The sequence below is a fragment of the Oncorhynchus mykiss genome, chromosome 24 (genome assembly GCF_013265735.2).
Source record: "Oncorhynchus mykiss isolate Arlee chromosome 24, USDA_OmykA_1.1, whole genome shotgun sequence".
NCBI lineage: Eukaryota > Metazoa > Chordata > Actinopteri > Salmoniformes > Salmonidae > Oncorhynchus > Oncorhynchus mykiss.
The window spans coordinates 12,003,949-12,028,427 of NC_048588.1; the positions used below are offsets into that span (position 1 = coordinate 12,003,949).

Here is a 24,479-nt window from a genome sequence, read left to right on the forward strand (position 1 = left end):
AAGTCACCAGTCTCCATTCAACTGTTCAAACAGCAGAATGGATGTTAATCTGAGTTGTGTACTCTCAGTCAGCCTATTGGATGTTGTGTAACCTGTGTTGTGCTCTGTTTGTCAATGTGTGTGTAGGGGATTTGAATGTGTCCGTTAGTGCAGAGGCTGTCCAGTCCCACACTGCATGTGACAATGAGATTGTGAACGTACCAGAGAGAGGACGTATCGACACAGTTACAAAGAGCCTGCTAGTGAAGGTATGTAGTCTACTGCTGTTATGGAACTTACTGATGTACAGATACCATCTAGTGCCTTTGACTGAAAACAATCTCATCTCCTCTCAGGCAGAGGGAACAGAGAAGACCGACACCTACAACTGGTTGCTGTGTCCAACTGGTCAGTAATGCATGAATGTTGAATGTTCACTTTTATTGATCATCTCCATTCATCTTATCATCTGTGTCCACAGGAGAAACTCTGACAGAGAAGGTGGAACTGCAACTCCCCAAGAATGTGGTAGATGGGTCTGATCGAATTTCTCTCTCAGTCCTGGGTAATATACCATTGTATCATTTAGAGGTGTAGTGAGTTTTTTGAGGCATAGTGGTGGGAAAAGCAACCCTTCTCCAGCGATAATGCTGCTGTTTGCTAAAGAGGTCAGTCTTACAGAAGTCCCATGTTTCTCTGTAGGGGACATCCTGGGTCGGGCCCTCAAGAACCTGGATGGACTGCTGCAGATGCCGTATGGGTGTGGAGAGCAGAATATGGCCCTCCTCGCCCCCAATATCTACATACTCGAGTACCTGAGGAACACTGAGCAGCTCACTCCAGCAATTCGAGACAAGGCTAACAAGTTCCTCACTAGTGGTAAGAGTCCCTCAACATATAGATCGTATTGATTAGACACCAAACGGAAGAAAACTGACTGAAACAGGGCTGAATTTGTCCAATCAGAACCTTTTTTAAAAAAAATTGAATTAAAAAAAATACGTTTCACCACAGTGTGCCCTAATGACTGTGACCCTGCTATCATGTAAATTATAGAGCTCCAGCAGAGATGACATCAGTGTCTTATCGACAGTGCATCACTGACCCAGCACATGTAGGGACTTCGGGATGTTTTCCCACTGAAATAATTTGATCAGAGAATATTGAGGATGCATCCCAAATGGCACACCCAGGGTTGGGGAGTAACTGATTACATCTATAATCTGTTCCTTGTAATCTGATGACCAAAAAAAACAGTCACTGTAATCAGCTACCAGCTAAAATATTGTAATCAGATTACAGATACTTTTCAAAATCTAGATTATTGCCAATTTAAATTCAGAAAGAATGTTTGCTGAAAAACACATTGACACCTTCCTGTTTCCTCAATGACATTCAATTCAGCATTGAAAAGGCTGTTTGAGTTTGTTCCACCTGAGCATGTCTGACCACAAGTCACCAAATGTGTTTGATGGATACTTTATCTTCTATGCTTCTTAAGGGGAAAGTCATCCAAAAGTAACAAAGTAATCAGATTACGTTACTGAGTTTGGGTAATCCACAATTTATGTTACTGATGCCAATTATGGACAGGTAACTAGTAACTGTAACGGATTACCTTTTAGAAAGTAATCTACCCTACCCTGCCTATTCCCTACATAGTGCACTTATTTTTTCCTGGCAAAAGTAGTGTACTATATACGGAATAGAGTGCTACTTAGGGCAGACACTCAGTGACTATAAAAAACATTTGGTCACTTTATTGTTCACTCTAAAAACACACCGACAGGTTACCAAAGGCAGCTGAACTACAAGCATTTTGATGGTGCATACAGCACATTTGGACAAGGCTCGGGGAATACTTGGTGAGTATAGTGTTTTTCAACTACTGGTAAACACATTATAACTGTTTGTTTCAATTAAGTATTGACCAATCAAATGGCATTGTCTCTGACAGACCATGGATGTGACATCAGTTCAAATAAGCTGTCATTGCATGTAATGTCAAGCTCTAAGTCATGTTATTGACAACCTTATGTGGGTATTATGACGGGACATTCAAATCAAGTTTTCTTTCCTCAGGCTGACTGCTTTTGTCTTGAGATCCTTTGGCAAAGCACAGTCTTTCATTTATATTGACCCGGCGCAAATGAAAGAGCCCACGAGTTGGTTGGAAAGTCAGCAAGGCAAACATGGGTGTTTTGTCAGATTGGGGAAACTCTTTAATAACAGAATGAAGGTACTTATTGATATCAAATGTATAATTGATAATAAACTGAAGGAAGATGGAAGAAGATGTAGTTGTGTGTCTCATCAGACCAGCCATGAAGTTGTGAATGATGCTTTCAACAGAATTGTAGTTTAATACACATTGTAGTATTTTGACATTGTTTTATAGGGTGGGGTGACGGATGAAGTCACACTGACGGCCTACATCACTGCTTCAATGCTGGAGCTCAACATGTCAGTGTCGGTAAGTAGCATCTCCACAAAATATTTTTTATCTGGAAATAGCCAAAGAAATAAGCATAAGAATAGGTATTACCGTTAGCAGATCTGAGACCAGGCTAACATGTCTCTTAATGTGCTGCTCTGTTATTTTGTGCTCCAGGATCCTGTTTTGTACGGCAGTTTGTCTTGCCTGAAGAACTCCACCAGTGATTTGTCCAACACCTACACTACTGCTCTGCTGGCCTACACCTTTACCCTGGCAGGGGACATGGAGACCCGGGCCCAGCTTCTGCAGCACCTGGACACGGTCGCAATACGAGAGAGTGAGACATATGCTTTTTTTGGGGGGGGGGGGGTAGATCAGCTTACAGATAGATTGTAGCTTCCATCAATGTAATTGTCTGCATTATTTCCAATCCCCTATATATTGTTTTGTAAATATATAAAGTACCAGTCAAAAGTTTGGACCCACATACTCATTCAAGGGGTTTTCTTTTTTTTGTTGTTATTTTCTACATTGTACAATAATAGTGAAGACGTCTTCAAAGCTGAGGAGTTCACTTCTAGTGGATCGTGTTGATACTAAGTAGAATGTAGAATATTAGTGAAGACATCAAAACTATGAAATAACACGTATGGAATCATGTAGTAACCAAAAAAGTGTTAAACAAATCTAAATATATTTTATATTTGAGATTCTTCAAAGTAGCCACCCTTTGCCTTCATGACAGCTTTGCACTCTTGGCATTCTCTCAACCAGCTTCATGAGGTAATCACCTGGAATGCATTTCAATTAACAGGAGTGCCTTGTTAAAAAGTACATTTGTGGAATTTCTTTCCTTAATGTGTAGTTGTTTTAATCAATTAGTATATTTGAGTTTAACCACAGTATTTGTTGTATCATATGTTCTGTCTATTCTGGTGGTTTAAACTGAAATTGCAAACAACTTTCTATGGCTTGTTTTAAAAATTGTGATATTTTGGAGATTTATTTCATTTTCAAATAACCGAAAGTGAGAGGTTGTAATCTGAATAAAGGGAATAGGCCATTATTGAACATGGGGTGAGACATCCTTACTAATCTGATAGAGAACCAGTTCGGAACAAAGTATAACTTTTGTATGACTGACTTTTACTGAGGATTGGCTTCCGTCTGGCCACTCTACCATAAAAGCCTGATTGGTCGAGTGCTGCAGAGATGGTTGCCTTTCAGAGTGACCATCGGTTTCTTGGTCACCTCCCTGACCAAGGCCCTTCTTCTCCTATTGCTCAGTTTGGCCGGGCAGCCAGCTCTAGGAAGGGTCTTGGTGGTTCCAAGCTTCTTCCATTTAAGAATGATGAAGGCCACTGTGTTCTTGGGGACCTTCAATGCTGCAGACATTTTTTTGGCACCCTTCCCCAGATCGGTGCCTCAACACAATCACGTCTTGGAGCTCTACAGACAATTCCTTCGACATCATGGCTTGGTTTTTGCTCTGACATGCACTGTCAACTTCGGGAACCTATTATAGACAAGTGTGTGTGCCTTTCCAAATCATGTTCAATCAATTGAATTTACCACTGGTGGAATACAATCAAGTTGTAGAAACATCTCAAGGACGGTCAATGGAAACAGAATGCATCTGAGCTCAATTTCGAGTCTCATAGAAAAGGGTCTGAATACATACATAAGGTATTTCTGTTTATTTTTAATAGATTTGCAAAAATGTCTAAACCTGTTTTCGCTTTGTCATTATGGGGTATTTTGTGTAGATTGCTGTAGTGTAACAACATTTGGAAAAAGTCAAGGGGTCTGAATACTTTCCGAAGCCAAAGTCTGGCTTGCCATTTCAAATAATATTGAATTTATTTTGCTAATAATTTTAAAGACAGGTCACTAGGTATAGGCAAGACCATAAGCAAATAGGTTAACTGGGATATGACTGAAGAGTTAATCAGGGTTATTTTTCCACAAATAGACAGGTATTTTCCTTTCCATGGTAGCAAGATCTTATCTATTTTTGCAAACTTTCTATAAACATTTATTGGAGTGAGAATTTCTTTCTTTCTGGATATGTATACCGAGTATAGGTTTTTTAGTGGTTACTGGAGGTTGATCTGAAGAATGAGTTCCACATCATCGTCAGACCATTTTATTGGTAAACTACCCAGTAATGTAAAAGTTGTATTTTTTTAGGGATGAAATATGTAATATAGTACACATAATTTGGTTGTAATCCCGAGAGGTTTGTGCTGTCTTGCCTTGATTGATATTACCTGGGCAATGGAGTAATCACAAAAGTGCAAACCATCCGCAAATCTGGCACATTAGTCTCAATTAAATTAGTATTTCAAAGAACTCAGGTGTCTGTCATATTCTGTATAATGATGAATAAGCTAGGCTCTGTCTCTCTCTGTGTGTTCCTCATCCCTCAGGGGGTCTCCTGCACTGGACTCAGACCTCCTCAGAGACCTCAGCCTCCCTGGCAGTGGAGATCAGCTCCTACGTTCTGCTGGCTTCCCTCAGTGCCTCCCATCTGTCTACCACTGACCTGGGCTATGCCTCCCACATCGTCAGGTGGCTGGTGAGACAGCAGAACGCCTACGGAGGCTTCTCTTCCACACAGGTATACTTCCAAAACACATTTGGTCCGAAATGGCAATCTGTGCTGTGCACTAGTAATGAGGCATTATTACCTTGATTTCACCACAGGCATGTATGTGCTTCTTGTCATGTCAAGCCATGTGAAACTAACTTCTGCTGAAATGGAGGCAATAAATTATCATGAATGGATATGAGAAATAGCAACTCTTGAACTGAACTAATGTTTAAATGAACATTTCTGTAAAATGGGATAGCTGATTTTGAACACATTTGTCTGTTGTTTGTGTTTAGGACACAGTGGTGGCCCTCCAGGCCCTGGCTCTCTACTCCACCAGGGTGTTCAGTAGAGAGGGCACCAGCACAGTGACAGTACAGTCTCCCAGTGGGGGACAGCACCTCTTCAATGTGAACCAAAACAACAAGCTTCTCTACCAGGAGAGTGCGCTGCAGGACACAGAAGGGAAGTACACGGTTGAAGTGAAGGGCAGTGCTTGTGCCTCAGTGCAGGTCAGTGAAGACACTCCTCCCAATCCTATTTGGCAAGATCTGATTTATATATTACTGTGAAGTCCAAACATTTAAGAAGCTTTGTCTGGCTTGATATCTAATTTATGAAAAGTTTAAAAAAATCAAGCTTGTAAAATGTATATTTTTAGACAACCTTGTTCCCCTGACCACTTCTTCCCTCTTTCCCAGGTGGCGCTCCACTACAACATCCCTACTCCTACTGACAGCACAACGCTCAGCATCCAGGTGAAGACAGAGGTGGACTGCAACAGCAACTCTTTGAGACCCAGAGTCACGCTGAACCTCGAGTCTCAGTAAGAATGAATGACACATTTGCGTTTACTGAAGCTTTATTTCAATCAGGTCATTGATGACACTTCAAAGTGTTATTATAGAGCATGTCTAAAAATGTTTTTGACCCAATTCTATTGGTGTTTTTATACCTACAGTGCCCTTCGTAATTATTGCGACTAAGAAACATGTTTTTCTTATTTTGGCTCTATAATCCAAAAGTGTGGATTTGAAGTCAGGGTATTTACAGCACTTTTTGTACATAGTCCACCTATTTTAGGACACCAAAAGTATTGGGACAAATTCACTTATGTGTATTAAAGTAGTAAAAAATGAAGTACTTGGTCACATATTCACTCTACAAATTCATTGGATGCATTTTCTGTTGGTTTCAGATTATTTTGTGCCCAATAGAAATGAATGGTAAATAATGTATTGTCATTTTGGAGTCACTTTTATTGGAAATAAGAATAGAACATGTTTCTAAAAACGTGCATATTAATGTGGATGCTACCATGATTACAGATAATCCTGAATGAATTGTGAATGATGATGAGTGAGACCGTTACAGACGCACAAATATCATACCCCCAAGACATGCTAACCTCTCACCATTACAATAACAGAAGAAAAAATGGGGGGGGGGGGGGTGATATTTTAGCATCTGTAACTTTTGTGTCTGTAATATAGATGCGTTTAGAAAAAATATTATATTCTTATTTGTAATTAAAGTTACTCTAAAATGACACAATACATTTCTATTGGGCACAAAATAATATGGAACACAACCAAAACAAACAGCAAATGAATCCAACACATTTGTTGTGACAAGGTTGATGTAGTCATTATATGCTCTGAATATGGGACCAAATACTTAACTTTATACTACTTTAATACACATATGTACATTTATCCTAATAGCCTACATTTGGTCCCCTAAAATGGGGGGACTATGTAGAAAAAATGCTGTAATTTCCAAACGGTTCACCCGGTATGGATGCAAATACACTGAAATTAAAGATGACAGTCTGCACTTTAACCTCATAGTCATTGTTTGTTAAAAAAATGCTTCACTGTCCCAATAATTAGAGGGCACTATATGTATAGGTTATTTAATTTCTAGTTTGTACCTAACAGTAAGAAAACATATCAGGAAACCTGGTATTTGTATTGGTAAAATAATCAAAGTATCCATTCATTTGATTTTTACAAGCACTTGTCAAAATCAAACTTTGATGTCAGGGGCCTCTTTTCTTTCACAGATATTCTGGAAAGGAGCTGACCACCAATATGATTATTGTGGATTTGAAAATGCTGTCTGGATATGCTCCAGACCCAGACTCTTTGGAGAGGGTAAGTTTTTTTTTGTCATAACATACTTTTATGGTGTTACCTGTGGCCTTTTTCCATGTATTGTAGCTCTTGCCTCTTTCACATGAAAATGAACTTTGTTGTCAATGCAAGATGAATAACATGTATGGCATGTCTTCACAGCTGAGGAGGTCATTTCTAGTGGATCGTGTTGATACTGAAGATGACCATGTGTTAATGTACTTGACAGAGGTGAGACCAAAACCAAAATATCCATTCTATCAACTTTGCACAACTCTTAGGGCAACATATGTCCATTGTTGTTGTCAAAATTGGTCAAGATCAGTAAATTTGGTTGTGAATTCTTTCACTTTGGAAATGTGATTGTTTTCAATTAAAATGGTCAATAAAATAATTGCTTCTTAGAAAATAGCAGATTCTCAAGCAAGAAAATACAGAGCAAGAAAGAGGTTAAACCTGCACAAAAAGTTTAATGTATTAGTTTTTGTTTTAGTGTATGTGTTCTCTCTCTCTTGGAAAATTTGGCAAGGATAGGAAAAAATCTAATATAAGGCAGCAAAATGTGCAAGGAGTGTGTAGACTTTCACTAGTGACTGTATATATATTTTGATGTACTTGTGGTGACATACAGTGCATTTGGAAAGTATTGACTTTTTCCACAGTTTATTACAGCCCTTTTTTTCCTACCCTATAATGACAAAGAGAAAACAAGTTTTTAGAAAATGTTGCTAATTTATTAAAAACTGAAATACCTTATTAACATAAGTATTCAGACCCTTTGCTCTGAGACTCAAAATTGGAGCTCAGGTGCATCCTGTTTCTATTGATTATCCTTGAGATGTTTCTACAACTTGATTGGAGTCCACTTGTGGTAAATTCAATTGATTGGACATGATTTGGAAAGGCACACACTTGTCTATAGTAGGTTCCGCAGTTGACAGTGCATGTCAGAGCAAAAACCAAGCCATGAGGTCGAAGGAATTGTCCATAGAGCTCCGAGACAGGATTGTGTTGACGCACCGATCTGGGGAAGGGTACCAAAAAATGTCTGCAGCATTGAAGGTCCCCAAGAACACAGTGACCTCCATCATTCTTAATTGGCCACCTGGCCAAACTGAGCAATCGAGGGAGTAGGGCCTTGGTCAGGGGGGTGACCAAAAAACCGATGGTGACTCTGAAAGAACGCCAGAGTTCCTCTGTGGAGATGGGAGAACCTTCTAGAAGGACAACCATCTCTGCAGCACTCCACCAATCAGGCTTTTATGGTAGTAGCCAGACAGAAGCCACTCCTCAGTAAAAGGCACATTTCAGCCCTCTTGGAGTTTGCCAAAAGGCACCTAAAGACTCTCAGACCATGAGAAACAAGATTCTTTGGTCTGATGACACCAAGATTGAACTGTTTGGCTAAGACTAAGAAGTCACTACAAAGTGATAATTATAACAATTGAAATGCTAATCCTTTGCACATGAATGCTCACTCATTCGGGAACAATTGCAATCAATATACAGTGCCTTGCGAAAGTATTCGGCCCCCTTGAACTTTGCGACCTTTTGCCACATTTCAGGCTTCAAACATAAAGATATAAAACTGTATTTTTTTGTGAAGAATCAACAACAAGTGGGACACAATCATGAAGTGGAACGACATTTATTGGATATTTCAAACTTTTTTAACAAATCAAAAACTGAAAAATTGGGCGTGCAAAATTATTCAGCCCCCTTAAGTTAATACTTTGTAGCGCCACCTTTTGCTGCGATTACAGCTGTAAGTCGCTTGGGGTATGTCTCTATCAGTTTTGCACATCGAGAGACTGACATTTTTTCCCATTCCTCCTTGCAAAACAGCTCGAGCTCAGTGAGGTTGGATGGAGAGCATTTTTGAACAGCAGTTTTCAGTTCTTTCCACAGATTCTCGATTGGATTCAGGTCTGGACTTTGACTTGGCCATTCTAACACCTGCATATGTTTATTTTTGAACCATTCCATTGTAGATTTTGCTTTATGTTTTGGATCATTGACTTGTTGGAAGACAAATCTCCATCCCAGTCTCAGGTCTTTTGCAGACTCCATCAGGTTTTCTTCCAGTATGGTCCTGTATTTGGCTCCATCCATCTTCCCATCAATTTTAACCATCTTCCCTGTCCCTGCTGAAGAAAAGCAGGCCCAAACCATGATGCTGCCACCACCATGTTTGACAGTGGGGATGGTGTGTTCAGCTGTGTTGCTTTTACGCCAAACATAACGTTTTGCATTGTTGCCAAAAAGTTCAATTTTGGTTTCATCTGACCAGAGCACCTTCTTCCACATGTTTGGTGTGTCTCCCAGGTGGCTTGTGGCAAACTTTAAACAACACTTTTTATGGATATCTTTAAGAAATGGCTTTCTTCTTGCCACTCTTCCATAAAGGCCAGATTTGTGCAATATACGACTGATTGTTGTCCTATGGACAGAGTCTCCCACCTCAGCTGTAGATCTCTGCAGTTCATCCAGAGTGATCATGGGCGTCTTGGCTGCATCTCTGATCAGTCTTCTCCTTGTATGAGCTGAAAGTTTAGAGGGACGGCCAGGTCTTGGTAGATTTGCAGTGGTCTGATACTCCTTCCATTTCAATATTATCGCTTGCACAGTGCTCCTTGGGATGTTTAAAGCTTGGGAAATATTTTTGTATCCAAATCCGGCTTTAAACTTCTTCACAACAGTATCTCGGACCTGCCTGGTGTGTTCCTTGTTCTTCATGATGCTCTCTGCGCTTTTAACGGACCTCTGAGACTATCACAGTGCAGGTGCATTTATACGGAGACTTGATTACACACAGGTGGATTGTATTTATCATCATTAGTCATTTAGGTCAACATTGGATCATTCAGAGATCCTCACTGAACTTCTGGAGCGAGTTTGCTGCAATGAAAGTAAAGGGGCTGAATAATTTTGCACGCCCAATTTTTCAGTTTTTGATTTGTTAAAAAAGTTTGAAATATCCAATAAGTGTCGTTCCACTTCATGATTGTGTCCCACTTGTTGTTGATTCTTCACAAAAAAATACAGTTTTATATCTTTATGTTTGAAGCCTGAAATGTGGCAAAAGGTCGCAAAGTTCAAGGGGGCCAAATACTTTTGCAAGGCACTGTATATATTTACGCTACGTGTGTCGTCTTGATCGCTGGTGAAAAGTGAATTTCTTTTGTAGAATTGTCCATCTCTCTCCCTCTCTCTCTTGTTTGTGGTTAGAGGGTATTGTTCAGAGTGACATTTGTTATAGAATGGATGTTTCGGTGGTTGTCGTTCTTCACGTTCAATGATACCGAATTCCTAGCTGCAGACAAGTAATTCAAATCAAAGACTTGTTCTTATTCTGTCGGTATCGATAGTCTAAGAGTTTAACCACGTGGTATGGTTAAAAGATTCAGCAATGGTCTACAACCTTTGTCCTCCTAATGGAGAAAAACATGGTCTGCAACCTTTAGCCATCTCGTAATTGAGGTAAGGTCGGTCTGCTGATCGAAAACCCGAGTGGGGTTTTTATTGGGAATGGCAGAAAAGGCTGTCCCAGGATGTCTGACCCTAACAGGGCTCAGGGGCGGTCCTCTGATTTAGTTCAAATCAAAAGGGAATTGTATTTTTCTTCATTTAAACAGTCCAAAATCATACAACACAATTATACAAACAGTATCATACTCACTCATTCATCTTATACAACAATTAGATGTAAACCTCATATCTGAGGCTATTATATAAACAGTGTTATGGTAATGTGGCCACACCGTCTCCCATGAGCTTTCCCAAGTTGTGACAAATGGACCAGTTCGTAGCTGGATTCTTCACCGATCTTTTATACTTTCTCCAGAACATGACATTTGTTCGTACCTCAAGTTCTGTGAGGTGGAAGGATTTCCTTTGTCCTCTATGAACGTTTACTCTCTCTCGACTATGTGTCCATGTGGAGATCCTCTCAGGAATTTACAACCTCTGACCACAGCAGCCTAGTTGAAGGAGGCAGGGAGAGGGGGATGGGGTTGCTATACCCAAAGAGGCCAACGTCATGACAAGTGGCTTTGGGACAAGTCTCTGAATGTCCTTGAGTTGCCCAGCCAGAGCCCGGACTTGAAGCCAATCAAACATATCTGGAGAGACTTGGTAATAGCTGTGCAGCCACACTCTCCATCCAACCTGACATAGCTTGAGAGGATCTGCAGAGAGGAACGGGAGAAACTCCCCAAATACAGGTGCGCCAAGCTTGTAGCGCCATACCCAAGAAGACTCAAGGCAGTAGTCGCTGTCAAAGGTGCTTCAACAAGTAAAGCGTCTGAATACACTTACACATTTATTCACATTAGTGTTTTCCCTGCCAAGATGTTTCCTTTCCTTTTAAAGTTTGTTTCTTAAATCCTTTGTTGTTGTAATGAATTCTTTACAGCCACTTTCATCATATTTTACATAACTTGCTCTTGAAACCTACTCCTGCATTCATCCCAGTTATCAGCAACAGAGCAATTACAACTACAATAATACTGTCAATTAAAAAGTATATAACATAAACATGCAGTTGACATGGAGGCTATAGTGTAATGGAATGTTTTGCCATATGTGGTAGGTTTTGTGGGTAATACTATTAACACGCTGGGTGTCAAGTAGAGTGTTACTGAAACAGAAACTTCTGCTTAGAGCATTTCAATAATTGTGACCCAATATGTTTTTTTCGTGTTTAAAAATAAATAATTTAATCTCTTGACAGTTACCATCACTATTGCCTTTGAAACACACCCTGGACATCATACGGGAGCTCCCAGTACAAAATCTAAAGCCAGCGGTGGTCAAGATCTACGACTACTACCAGCCGAGTAAGTTTAAATCTAACCTTCCCCAATATGTATTTTTCCTTTTTAGTAACATTTGGTTACTTGTATTCATTTACTGAGACTTATCTGTCTTATGGTTTCATTCAGGTGACCAGGCAGAAACAGAATATGTCTTCCCTTGCAAGTAGGGGTTACAAACTGGTGAGCTATTTTAATTGTGAAAATATTGATGTTGAATTATTAGATTTAAAATAACTGATCCATATACTATACATGCATACTCTATACATTATTTAGTTTAACTATGTTGATATTCCTTCTACCAAAAGTTGGTCAGTTTGTTAAAGCATTCATTCCTTACATGTACAGTATATATTCACTCCTCTGCAGATGTAAGAAGAACATGACATTCACAGAAGTCACACCTGCAAACCTTGACATATCTTTCAAGATCAAAAGTAAAATATGTAACTGGAATTAAAGTTTTCCATTATAACCCTATTCTTGAGCATTTTTTCCAGACAGTTTTGTGACACTATGGCAAGCAAGTGCAGGCTCAGGAGACAAGGTGAATAGTGAAAGGCTTTGTGTAAGACAGTGGGTCTCATCCTGGGGTACCTGGCCTATCCACAGGGGGTACTTGGGAAGACTCATGGGCAGTGCAATATGTGATTGGTGATACAGTAAACACAAAAGTTTAGAACCACTGTAGTAGTAACAGAATCTACACACGAACGGTTTATGACCATGATTTACGACCTAAATGTTAAAGGTCACGTACACCAGGGGAGAATATCCAGAGGAGGAAGGGGAATTTCATACAAATAAAAATGGTAAAACATTACAAAAGTTATCCTGTTTAGATAAAATGTTACGAAATATATTCACGTCACCAAATAAGGTATTAAAACACACTGTTCTGCAATGAATGTCCACAGTAGCCTCAACAGGACAGCTTGCTTCCGTCCTCCTCTGGGTACACTGACTTCAATACAAAACCTTGGAGGCTCATTGTTCTCACCCCCTTCCATAGACTTACACCGTAATTATGACAACTTCCAGAGGACGTCCTCCAACCTATCAGAGCTCTTGCAGCAGGAACTGACATGTTGTCGACCCAACCAAAGGATCAGAGACTTAAAGAGAGAGAGAGACAATAGTTGAAAAGTTTTGAAGAAATTAACTTAATCAAATGAAGGAGAAGCAAGTAGGTTTCACTTACTTAGCAAGCAAATGCAGCTAGCTAGTATAGCCTACTCAAAACACCCTCAGAGGGATGCTATGGTAGCTAGCTGGCTATGACTATCCAACACAACACTGGAACTCTTCCAAGTCGAGGTAAGCTTTTGGTGTTACTAATTTATTGCCACTTGGGCGCACAGGTGTAACTGCTGAACTGATAACTGACTATACACTGTAAAGTTACTGCATGATTGTAGCGGGTTTACGAACACATTAGTTCTATTAGCTATGTTGACTATGACGTTACTTTAGCTAATATGGGGACAACGATGTAGGCTGTGTAGTGGTTATGACATGGTTTGACTTGGAAAGCTTTTTTCGCCTGGTCACATACAGCTGATCTGTTGTGTATTGAAATCTACAAACTAAGGGAAAAGGTGAGAGGAGAGCGCATAGATGCAAGAAGGAATATAACATGGCTGCTATGAATGTGAACTGTGTTCACACGTGACCAGGGGTTTATTCATTCCTCCGATTCTGTTGTAAAACATTTTTTAAACGAAAGCAAATGGAACGAAACTGGGATCAACATACCAAAACAGGGGATAAACATACCTGAATTTGTCCAATAGAAACTGTTTGCAGCTATTGGCCTAATGACTGTCTGTCCATGTGTCACTGTCAGTGTATGTAAACTTCTGACCCAGTGGGAATGTGATGAAAGAAATAAAAGCTGAAATAAATCATCCTCTCTAATATTATTCTGACATTTCACATTCTTAAAATAAAGTGGTCTTAACTGACCTAAGACAGGGAATTTCTACTAAGCTTAAATGTCAGGAATTGTGAAAAACTGAATTTACATACGCCTTAGCCAAATACATTTAAACTTCCGACTTCAACTGTACGTACATATACGTTATAGATATATATGTACATGTGTATGGTGGAGATAGAGGAGCAGGCGAATGTGTTTGGTGAAAAGTATATTTCTTTACTCAAGAATGTGAGTGTTGATTGATGTACTGTATATGTATATTCTAAACAAATGTGTGTGTGATTATGTGTCTAGTACACACTCAGGTTAAATATGTATGTATGTATTGGTTTGTGTAAGACCATTTGTATGTGTGGGTTTAAATATTAAAGTGTGAGAGTGTGAGGTAGCTGGGTCTGGGTGGGATAGCTCAGGGCTATGTGAGATAAGAGTGAGTAAAGTAAACAGACTTTTTAATTCACCTTTATTTAACCAAGTAGGCCAGTGCAACATGGCCAAGATAAAGCAAAGCAGTGTGACACAAACAACAGAGTTACACATGGGATAAACAAACGTAGAGTGAAAAACACACTAGAAAAATCTAGATTCAGTGTTTGCAAATGTAGTAAGATTAGGGAGGTAAGGCAATAAATAGGCCATACTGGTGAAATAATTTCAATTCAATTTAACATTAACACTGGAGTGATAGATGTGCAGAAGATGATGAGCAAGTAGAGATACTGGGTTGCAAAGAGCAACAAAGAAATAACAATATGGGGATGAGGTAGTTGGGTGGGCTATTTACAGATGGGCTGTGTACCGGTAAAATGATCGGTAAGCTGCTCTGACAGCTCATGCTTAAAGTTAGTGAGAGAGATGTGTCACGACCTGACCTTAGTATTCTTTGTTTTCTTTATTATTTTGGTTAGGTCAGGGTGTGACATGGGTGATGTATGTGTTTTTGTACTTTCTCGGGGATTTGTATGTTTATGGGGTTGTTTACTATCTAGGTGTTTTGTATGTCTATGGTTGCCTGGATTGGTTCTCAGAGGCAGCTGTTTATCGTTGTCTCTGATTGGGAACCGTATTTAGGCAGCCATATTCTTTGGGTAATTCGTGGGTTATTGTCTTTGTCTAGTTGCCTGTGTCTGAACTTTTGTATGATAGCTTCACGTTCGTTTTGTTATTTTGTATAGTTTGTTTTGTGTCCGTCTTTATTAAAAGTAACATGTATTCATATCACGCTGTGCCTTGGTCTCCTCCATTCAACGAACGTGACAAGATGTCTCTGGCTTCAGTGATTTTTGCAATTCGTTCCAGTCATTGGCAGCAGAGAACTGGAAGGAAAGACAGCCAAAGCAGGAGTTGGCTTTGGGGATGACCAGTGAAATTTACCTGCTGGAGCATGTGCTAGGGTGTTGCTATGGTGACCAGTGAGCTGAGATAAGGCGGGGCTTTACCTAGGAAAGACTTTTCAATGACCTGGAGCCAGTGGGTTTGGCAACAAATATGTAGTGAGGGCCAGCCAACGAGAGCATACAGGTTGCAATGGTGGGTAGTATATGGGGCTTTGGTGATGAAATGGATGGCACTGTGATAAACTACATCCAGTTTCCTGAGTAGAGTGTTGGGGGCTATTTTGTAAATGACATCGCCGAGGTCAAGGATCGTTAGGATAGTCAGTTTTACGAGGGTATGTTTGGTGGCATGAGTGAAGGAGGCTTTGTTGTGAAATAGGAAGCCGATTCTAGATTTAATTTTGGATTGGAGATGTGAGTCTGGAAGGAGAGTTTACAGTCTAACCAGACACCTAGGTATTTGTAGTTGTCCACATATTCTAGGTGTCACGAGGGACTGGGTGTGTGAGGTAAGAATCAGGCACAGAGAGTTCCAAAGGGAGAAGTGCACTTTAATCTGGCACCAAAATACAACGCCCAAAACACAGGGTACACGGTCCGGAGCACTAACACACCCAACGACACAACACGTAACACATAATTAATCCCGCACAAAACAAGGGTGGGTTTACTAGGCTTAAATTAAGGAAGCACATCAGGAAAACACAATTAGACACAGGTGCAAATAATAAGACAAAACAAACAGGAAAAGGGATCGGTGGCGACTAGTAGGCCGGTGACGACGACCGCCGAGCACCGTCCGAACAGGCAGGGGAGCCAACTTCGGGAGTCGTGACAGAACCCCCCCCCCGGCTCCCGCAGCGCGCCGCCACCGGCCTGGAGGGCGAGGCGCCGGGTGATCCGGGTGGAGGCGGTGGAAGTCTCTCAGGAGTGAAGGGTCCAGAATGTCCCCCACCGGTACCCAGCACCTCTCCTCCAGACCGCTGTGGTCAGAGAGACGTCGTAAATTCCTGAGGATCTCCTCATGGCCACACAGTACAGAGAGAGCAAATTTTCATAGAGAACAAAGGAATTTCTTCCACCTCACAGAACTTGAGGTACGAACAAATGTCATGTTCTGGAGAAAGTATAAAAGTATAACGCTAATAGCCTCAGATATGAGGTTTACATCTAATTGTTGTATAAGATGAATGAGTGAGTATGATACTGTTTGTAAAATTGTGTAATATGATTTTGGACTGTTTAATGAAGGAAAATACAATTCCCTTTTGATTTGAACTAAATCAGAGGACCGCCCCTGAGCCCAGTTAGGGTCTGGCATCCTGGGTCAGCCCTGTCTGCAATTCCGAATAAAACCCAACTTTGAGAAATTATCAACCAGACCATGTTTTTCTCCATTAGGAGAGGGCAAAGGTTGTAGACCATTGCTGAATCTTTTAACCATACCACGTGGTTAAACTCTTAGACTATCAATACCGACAGAATAAGAACAAGTCTTTGATATTAATTACTAGTCTGCAGCTAGGAATTCGGTATCATTGAACGTGAAGAACGACAACCGCCAAAACATCTATTCTATAACGAATGTCACTCTGAACAATACCCTCTAACCACAAACGAGAGAGAGGGGGAGAGAGATGGACAATTCTACAAAATAAATTAACTTTTCACCAGCGATCAAGACGACACACGTAGCGTAAATATATATATTGATTGCAATTGTTCCCGAATAAGAGAGCGTTCATGTGCAAAGGATTAGCATTTCAATTGTTATAATTATCACTCTGTAGTGACTTCTTAGTCAACCCCCACTTCCCCTTTTGTCTAACAATCTCCTATCATTTCTTGTAACCATATTTACTGTTTGTTTATGCATTTCTGTGAATTACTTAGTTCAATTATTTATTTATTACTAAGACAATTGATGTATGGATGACTCATAGTGAAGGCTGGGTTCGTGCAGATAACCAACAATTTACGACGTTTGGAATGAGACTAACGTGAGGTAAAGTAAATAATTTATTAATTCGAAGACTAATTGATCAGATAAAATATCTGAAAAGTTATTTTAGGAAATTATAACTTTGTAATCTGAATATTTTTCCTTGGTGCCCCGACTTCCTAGTTAATTACAGTTACATGATTAATAAGTTGATCGCGTAATACTAATTACAGAGAATCTTTGATAAATATAAAACTTCAATTAAATGATAGTAAAGACACGATACTTGATTAGGCCCATAAGCACGTGCGTACATAGGAGGTCCCGTAATGGGAAGAAATTTAATCTACTTTCATTCCTGAGTATACAGTGCATTTGAAAAGTATTCAGACCCCTTGACATTTGTCATTTTGTTACGTTATAGCCTTATTCTTAAATGTATTAAATGTTTTTTTTTCCCCCATCATCAATCGACACAGAATGGCCTATAATAACAAAGCAATAACAGGTTTTTAGAATTTTTTTGCAAATGTTTTTAAAATGAAAAACATTAACATAAGTATTCAGATCCTTTACTCAGAACTTTGTTGAAGCACCTTTGGCAGTGATTACAACCTCAAATCTTCTTGGTTATGTTGCTACAAGCTTGGCACACCTGTATTTGGTGAGTTTCTCCCATTCTCCTCTGCAGATCCCCTCAAGCTCTGCCAGGTTGGAAGGAGACTCAGAGACTTGTCCCGAAGCCACTCCTGCGTTGTCTTGGCTGTGTGCTTAGGGTCATTGTCCTGTTGGAAGGTGAACCGTCCCCATAGTCGGAGGTCTGAGCACACTGGAGCAGGTTTTCATCAAGGATCTCTCTCCATTTATCTTTCCCTCAATCCTGACTAGGCGCTTTGTCCCTGCTGCTGAAAAACTTCCCCACAGTATGATGCTGCCACCACCATGCTTCAACGTAAGGATGGTGCCATGTTTCCTCCAGACGTGACGCTTGGAATTCAGGCCAAGGAGTGCTGTAGAGATGGTTGTCCTTCTGGAAGGTATCTCCCATCTCCACAGACAAACTCCGGAGCTCTGTCAGATTGACCATCGGGTTCTTGGTCACCTCATTGACCAAAGCCCTTCTACCCCAATTGCTCAGTTTAGCCGGGCAGCCAGCTCTAGGAAGAGTCTTGGTGGTTCTAAACTTCTTCCATGTATTAAGAATGATGGGGACTTTCAATAATGCAGAAAATTTTTGGTACCCTTCCCCAGATCTTTGCCTCGACACAATCCTGTCTCGGAGCTGAACGTACAATTCCTTTGACCTCATGGCTTATCTCACCACTACGCCTCTCTAAACTCACTATGTCTCTCTAAACAATAGAAGGGTTTATTTTACCCAGGACTGAGAGAGAAATTCGATCAGACCCATCTACCACATTCTTGGGGAGTTGCAGTTCCACCTCCTCTGTCAGAGTTTCTCCTGTGGACACAGATGATAAGATGAATGGAGATGATCAGTTCAATCAAAGTGAACATTCAACATTCATGCATTACTGACCAGTTGGACACAGCAACCAGTTATTCTCTCTTCCCTCCGCCTGAGAGAGAGTGATAGAGCACAGAGAGAGGAGAGAAAGTAGAGAATTGGAGGAGATGAATAGAGAGGGAGATACTTTTCAGTCAGAGGCAGTTACACAAAATGGTATATGTACAACCTAACACTAAGTTCCACCACAACAATAGGCTACATACCTTCACCAGCAGGCTCTGTGTGACTTTGTAGATGCGTCCTCTCTCCTTTACTTTCACAATCTCATTGTCACACACAGCGTGGGACTGGACAGGCTCTGGATGTTAAAATCCCCTACACACACATTGACAGACCGAGTGCAGCACAGGTTACACAACATCCAATACCTGACTGAGAGTACACAACTCAGATTGACATCCATTCTGCTGTTTGAACAGTTGAATGGAGACTGGTGACTTACCCAGGACAGAGGGTGCCATTGTCCAACTGAAGGTCTTTCGTCCATTGGCACACAAGCATGATGAATACTGGACATCATTCAGGGGTGTGAGAGTGTAGTCTAAGGAAGGAGCCGCAGTCACAGAAACCTGCCCAAGAGGAACACTTGTAAGATAACATGGAAAACCCAAGACTGATACACTGGGTGTAATAAAAAATAAATAAACACTGACTAGGCAAACTGCAACAAAACACAACATTTTATACAACTCGAGAAACTCATGAAACAACTCAAGAAACGATCATGATGCAGTGCCGTACCATGATGCACTTGGACCAGTAGTTGAACACAGTGGCCTTCAGCTCAAAATGCTCTCCACGGATGATGGCGTAAGGCAAGGGGAGTTCCGGGAAGAATTGCTGTAAAACTGTACGTTTTACCGGAGCAGCCAGACCGAAACCACCAGGGGCCAGGCAGAATGCCTCTGACTCCCAGGAGGTGATGGTGTCTGGAACCTTAAGGGGCACATCTGCTGATCCAGACTCCCTGTAATGCAGAGGTCAGAGTTCAAACAGAAAGCCACTAAGTGTCCCATAGAGAACAATGGAGTATGACTTACAAATTCTTTGAACAATGTTTCTTTAGATTTTTAAAATGTATTTAAGCTTGCTCCATTGAGGACCTCTTTCCTAAGAGAAATCTGGCCGAGGGAAAAGTGGGCCAAGTTGAGCCAAAGGGGTAAATTGAGCCTCCCTTGTTTCTAGGAAACCATACACAAAATGAATCATTTGACCAAATCTTTAGGAAGAGGACATCATTTCATGGAGTCTGTGAAGGAAGAAACCACATGGAAAAAGTTGGTTCCAAAAAACAGATTTTCACCAGGTCAAATTCATTGTGTTAGCGGTTTCACTATGTTCGTATCTAAACCAAAGTAGATAATTGCAATATTGTTCTATACATCAGTTGGGATCTCTATAAACTTCAATTTGATGTCCTAAACCTAGCATGAAAGTGCATCATTGTGGCTGTGTGGGCTAATATAGTCAAAATATGTCTTGGGTTAAGTTGAGTCGATCGCCATGTGGTAAGTTGAGCTTCCTAGACATAATGCAAGGCAATATAGGTTTACAGGTTTATTTCCATGCAATATTTCAAGAGGGAAATGTCTTATCTTACCGTTGTCACTGTTGACTGTATTTCAGGGCTGTCTTCGATGTTCACTTGGTTCTAGCTTCAGCAATGCAATACGTATGTATTTTCTTTCTCATTGTTAGGTCATGAGGATTATTTTTCACAGTATACTCATCTGTTCATCATCTCATTATGAATGTTTTCATGTTTTTTGTGTGTGTTGTCAACGACAGGGCTCTATAGTATCTGTCTTGTCGGTGTATCTGTTTGTGTTATCTTGATGGTTCTGTTACTCTTTCTCTAAATGGATTTGTGTTTGACTACATCTACATTAGCTCAATAAATTATTAGGAGATATTCATAATGGAGATTATAGCCAGGACCAGTGGTGATTTTAGCATGTAAATCTTGGTGGGGCAAACAAAAACAATTGCCACCAAAGACACTACACTAAATAACACATTAATTGCACTATAACAGTGACAAGCGGTGCCTACAAACTGTTAGGGCCTACATAAAGCTGTCCAAACAGCAGAGCTTTCTTTCCAGCACAATGGAGTGAGTCCTTAACACCAATACACCTGGCTGAATCCTTACCACCGCTACACCTGGCTGAATCCTTACCACCGCTACACCTGGCTGAATCCTTACCACCGCTACACCTGGCTGAATCCTTACCACCGCTACACCTGGCTGAATCCTTACCACCGCTACACCTGGCTGAATCCTTACCACTGCTACACCTGGCTGAATCCTTACCACCGCTACACCTGGCTGAATCCTTACCACCGCTACACCTGGCTGAATCCTTACCACCGCTACACCTGGCTGAATCCTTACCACCGCTACACCTGGCTGAATCCTTAACACCATTACACCTGGCTGAATCCTTAACACCGCTACATCAGCGGAGCCTTGTCTGGCAGCAAAACAATCAATTCAGCCTCGTTTACTGCCTTTTTAAAAACATAGCTGATATGGTTGACTTGCTTAAACAAATGTGGTTTTTACTGACAATTGAAATGTACAAACTATGGCATAAGGGAATGATGAGCGGATGAGGCATTCCGTTATTTCGATTAAGACATTAATGAGTGAGAGACGACAGACGTAGTCAGTATAACTATGTGTTCAGCACTTTTGAAATGTACAGTGACAGAATGCAGAACATGGGCTGCTCTTACAGTATTTTCCCTGTACTCGGAGTCAGAACCATAGGATAAATAAGCATATAATCAATGAAACCTCTTACAATATTAGATGATGACATTTCTGAAAAACAGGTTATATGTGCAGCACCACCGAGTCAGAACAGTAATGTTAGGCTAAATTAAGTGGTGAAAATAGACCAAATTATTAGGGTGAGGCATTACAGTATACATATCTCCCTGGAATATTACATCATTTATGCAGCAGCATATAAGACATTTTGGGACTCACCCTGTTGTGCGTGGCGGTCCTTTGTTGGCAAATGTTGTCTTCAAAGAAAGAGAAAGATTTACAATTCCGAGTTGGATGACCGTTCAAAACGTATTTTCTCAGTCTGAGAGGCGTTTATTCCCAACTTCCAAGGTTAGCCACGGTCACCAATTCTTTCCAAACAACTCAACTTGTTGTGTAATGTTTATGTCCAATGGCTGATGACCACCGATATGTTTTATCTATAATTTCAATTTATTATTTATCTTCATATGACAAGGATTAGAAAGGATTTGCCAGTAGATTTTTTACTTGATTTATGATGATGACTGCTAGCTAAGATTTTGAAAGTAAGACGTTGATGATGATCAGTCCAATCAAAGCAACTGTAGATATAACATGATTTGACATAATTTTATCTGTGTGCAATGACCTTGAGCCTTCTTGGAAGGGCATTTCTAATCTAAGTCTATGGCAGGTCCCAAAGGGCTCACATTCCTGATGTCTACCCTTAAAGGCGGGTGATGTAGTGTCCCCATGAGTGACAGAACACTGAGCCAATCACGGTGCAATGCTACTATTTTCTGGAGGCCTGCCCAACCACCACAGAAATCACTGAGCAAGGCTGAAACACCTGCATTTGGAAGCTTCCTGTAAGCGGCTTTATGAACTCAATGATATATATATTTTTTTAATTGTTTGCAAACTGATGTGACACGTATGAAAAAAATAACATGCAAAACAGCATATTGCAGCTCTCTGGAACTTAACAAAAACACTCTTTGATATGGTTGGATAGGACAGGTACACCCACAGGTACTAATTGCCCAGGAAGAGACTCACTGTCTTACATAAAGCCTTTCAATATCCCCCTTGTCTCCTGAGCCTACACCTTGGACACTAATTTCTTGCCATAGTGTGACATCAAAACCTACACGCAAAACGATCTGGAAAAAATGCTCAAGAATAGGGATTTCATTAAAAACTTTAATTCCAGTAATTTTACATCCTTTACTTTAGAGCTTGAAAGATGCCTCAAGGGTTGCATGTGTGACCTCTGTTAATGTCATTTTCTTCTTACATCTTCAAAGCGGCATATACAATGAATGTAAAGAATTCTCTAACAACAATAGCCAGCATTTAGGTCAATTAATAAAGGAATATTACATATAGTATAAGGGTCAGGCCAGCTAAATAAAATGACTAATTCAACATCACCAATCATTCTAGATTTCAAATAGGACACCAGTTTGTAACCTCTACTTGCAGGGGAAGACATATTCTGTCTCTGCCTGGTCACCTGAATAAAACCATAAGACAGGTAAGTCTCTGTAAATGAACTAAATGTTACTAAAAATGAGAGGGAAAAATACATATTGGGGAAGGTTAGATTTAAACTTACTCGGCTGGTAGTAGTCGTAGATCTTGACCACCGCTGGCTTTAGATTTTGTACTGGGAGCTCCCGTATGATGTCCAGGGTGTGTTTCAAAGGCAATAGTGATGGTAACTGTCGAGAGATTAAATTATTTATTTTTTAAACACGAAAAAAACATATTGGGTCACAATTATTGAAATGCTCTGAGCAGAAGTTTCTGTTTCAGTAACACTCTACTTGACACCCAGCGTGTTAATAGTATTACCCACAAAACCTACCACATATGGCAAAACATTCCATTACACTATAGCCTCCATGTCAACTGCATGTTTATGTTATATACTTTTTAATTGACAGTATTATTGTAGTTGTAATTGCTCTGTTGCTGATAACTGGGATGAATGCAGGAGTAGGTTTCAAGAGCAAGTTATGTAAAATATGATGAAAGTGGCTGTAAAGAATTCATTACAACAACAAAGGATTTAAGAAACAAACTTAAAACGAAAGGAAACATCTTGGCAGGGAAAACACTAATGTGAATAAATGTGTAAGTGTATTCAGACCCTTTACTTGTTGAAGCACCTTTGACAGCAACTACTGCCTTGAGTCTTCTTGGGTATGGCGCTACAAGCTTGGCGCACCTGTATTTGGGGAGTTTCTCCCGTTCCTCTCTGCAGATCCTCTCAAGCTATGTCAGGTTGGATGGAGAGTGTGGCTGCACAGCTATTACCAAGTCTCTCCAGATATGTTTGATTGGCTTCAAGTCCGGGCTCTGGCTGGGCAACTCAAGGACATTCAGAGACTTGTCCCAAAGCCACTTGTCATGACGTTGGCCTCTTTGGGTATTGCAACCCCATCCCCCTCTCCCTGCCTCCTTCAACTAGGCTGCTGTGGTCAGAGGTTGTAAATTCCTGAGAGGATCTCCACATGGACACATAGTCGAGAGAGAGTAAACGTTCATAGAGGACAAAGGAAATCCTTCCACCTCACAGAACTTGAGGTACGAACAAATGTCATGTTCTGGAGAAAGTATAAAAGATCGGTGAAGAATCCAGCTACGAACTGGTCCGTTTGTCACAACTTGGGAAAGCTCATGGGAGACGGTGTGGCCACATTACCATAACACTGTTTATATAATAGCCTCAGATATGAGGTTTACATCTAATGTTGTATAAGATGAATGAGTGAGTATGATACTGTTTGTATAATTGTGTTGTATGATTTTGGACTGTTTAAATGAAGAAAAATACAATTCCCTTTTGATTTGAACTAAATCAGAGGACCGCCCCTGAGCCCAGTTTGGGTCAGACATCCTGGGACAGCCTTTTCTGCCATTCCCAATAAAAACCCCACTCGGGTTTTCGATCAGCAGACCGACCTTACCTCAATTACGAGATGGCTAAAGGTTGCAGACCATGT

General features: G+C 40.5%; 2 protein-coding genes and 1 long non-coding RNA gene across 7 annotated transcripts in view; 1 reads left to right on the forward strand and 2 right to left on the reverse strand.

The window, feature by feature from the left end:
- LOC110503754 (alpha-2-macroglobulin) overlaps positions 1 to 12,441 on the forward strand; it is a 32,500-nt gene extending 20,059 nt beyond the window's left edge. For both annotated transcript variants that reach the window (XM_021582259.2, XM_036961978.1), the window contains exons 21-36: positions 127 to 248; positions 336 to 387; positions 461 to 544; positions 682 to 858; positions 1,769 to 1,844; positions 2,062 to 2,218; positions 2,378 to 2,452; positions 2,591 to 2,753; positions 4,846 to 5,036; positions 5,306 to 5,521; positions 5,711 to 5,835; positions 7,075 to 7,165; positions 7,307 to 7,375; positions 11,877 to 11,982; positions 12,088 to 12,141; positions 12,331 to 12,441. In XM_021582259.2, the coding sequence (XP_021437934.2) occupies positions 127 to 248; positions 336 to 387; positions 461 to 544; positions 682 to 858; positions 1,769 to 1,844; positions 2,062 to 2,218; positions 2,378 to 2,452; positions 2,591 to 2,753; positions 4,846 to 5,036; positions 5,306 to 5,521; positions 5,711 to 5,835; positions 7,075 to 7,165; positions 7,307 to 7,375; positions 11,877 to 11,982; positions 12,088 to 12,128 (1,745 nt within the window). In that variant the 3' untranslated portion in view covers positions 12,129 to 12,141; positions 12,331 to 12,441. The remainder of the gene's footprint in view (positions 1 to 126; positions 249 to 335; positions 388 to 460; positions 545 to 681; positions 859 to 1,768; positions 1,845 to 2,061; positions 2,219 to 2,377; positions 2,453 to 2,590; positions 2,754 to 4,845; positions 5,037 to 5,305; positions 5,522 to 5,710; positions 5,836 to 7,074; positions 7,166 to 7,306; positions 7,376 to 11,876; positions 11,983 to 12,087; positions 12,142 to 12,330) is intronic.
- A 6,280-nt stretch (positions 12,442 to 18,721) lies between these two features.
- LOC118944095 lies at positions 18,722 to 20,943 on the reverse strand. 2 transcript variants are annotated; one of them, XR_005039402.1, is made up of 4 exons: positions 19,452 to 20,943; positions 19,153 to 19,279; positions 18,914 to 19,025; positions 18,722 to 18,759 (listed from the first exon to the last, which is right to left on the reverse strand). It is a non-coding gene; the product is annotated as an uncharacterized LOC118944095 (long non-coding RNA). The 2 variants fall into 2 exon arrangements; XR_005039401.1 differs by lacking the exon at positions 18,722 to 18,759 and having other exon boundaries at positions 18,760 to 19,025; positions 19,452 to 20,938.
- A 1,710-nt stretch (positions 20,944 to 22,653) lies between these two features.
- LOC118936592 (alpha-2-macroglobulin-like) overlaps positions 22,654 to 24,479 on the reverse strand; it is a 32,502-nt gene continuing 30,676 nt past the window's right edge. For 2 of the 3 annotated variants that reach the window (XM_036961977.1, XM_036961976.1), the window contains exons 34-35: positions 23,087 to 23,192; positions 22,658 to 22,984 (exon numbers count right to left, since the gene is read on the reverse strand). In XM_036961977.1, the coding sequence (XP_036817872.1) occupies positions 22,944 to 22,984; positions 23,087 to 23,192 (147 nt within the window). In that variant the 3' untranslated portion in view covers positions 22,658 to 22,943. Of the gene's footprint in view, positions 22,985 to 23,086; positions 23,193 to 24,479 lie in introns of all 3 variants that reach the window. The other variant, XM_036961975.1, reaches the window with a different exon arrangement.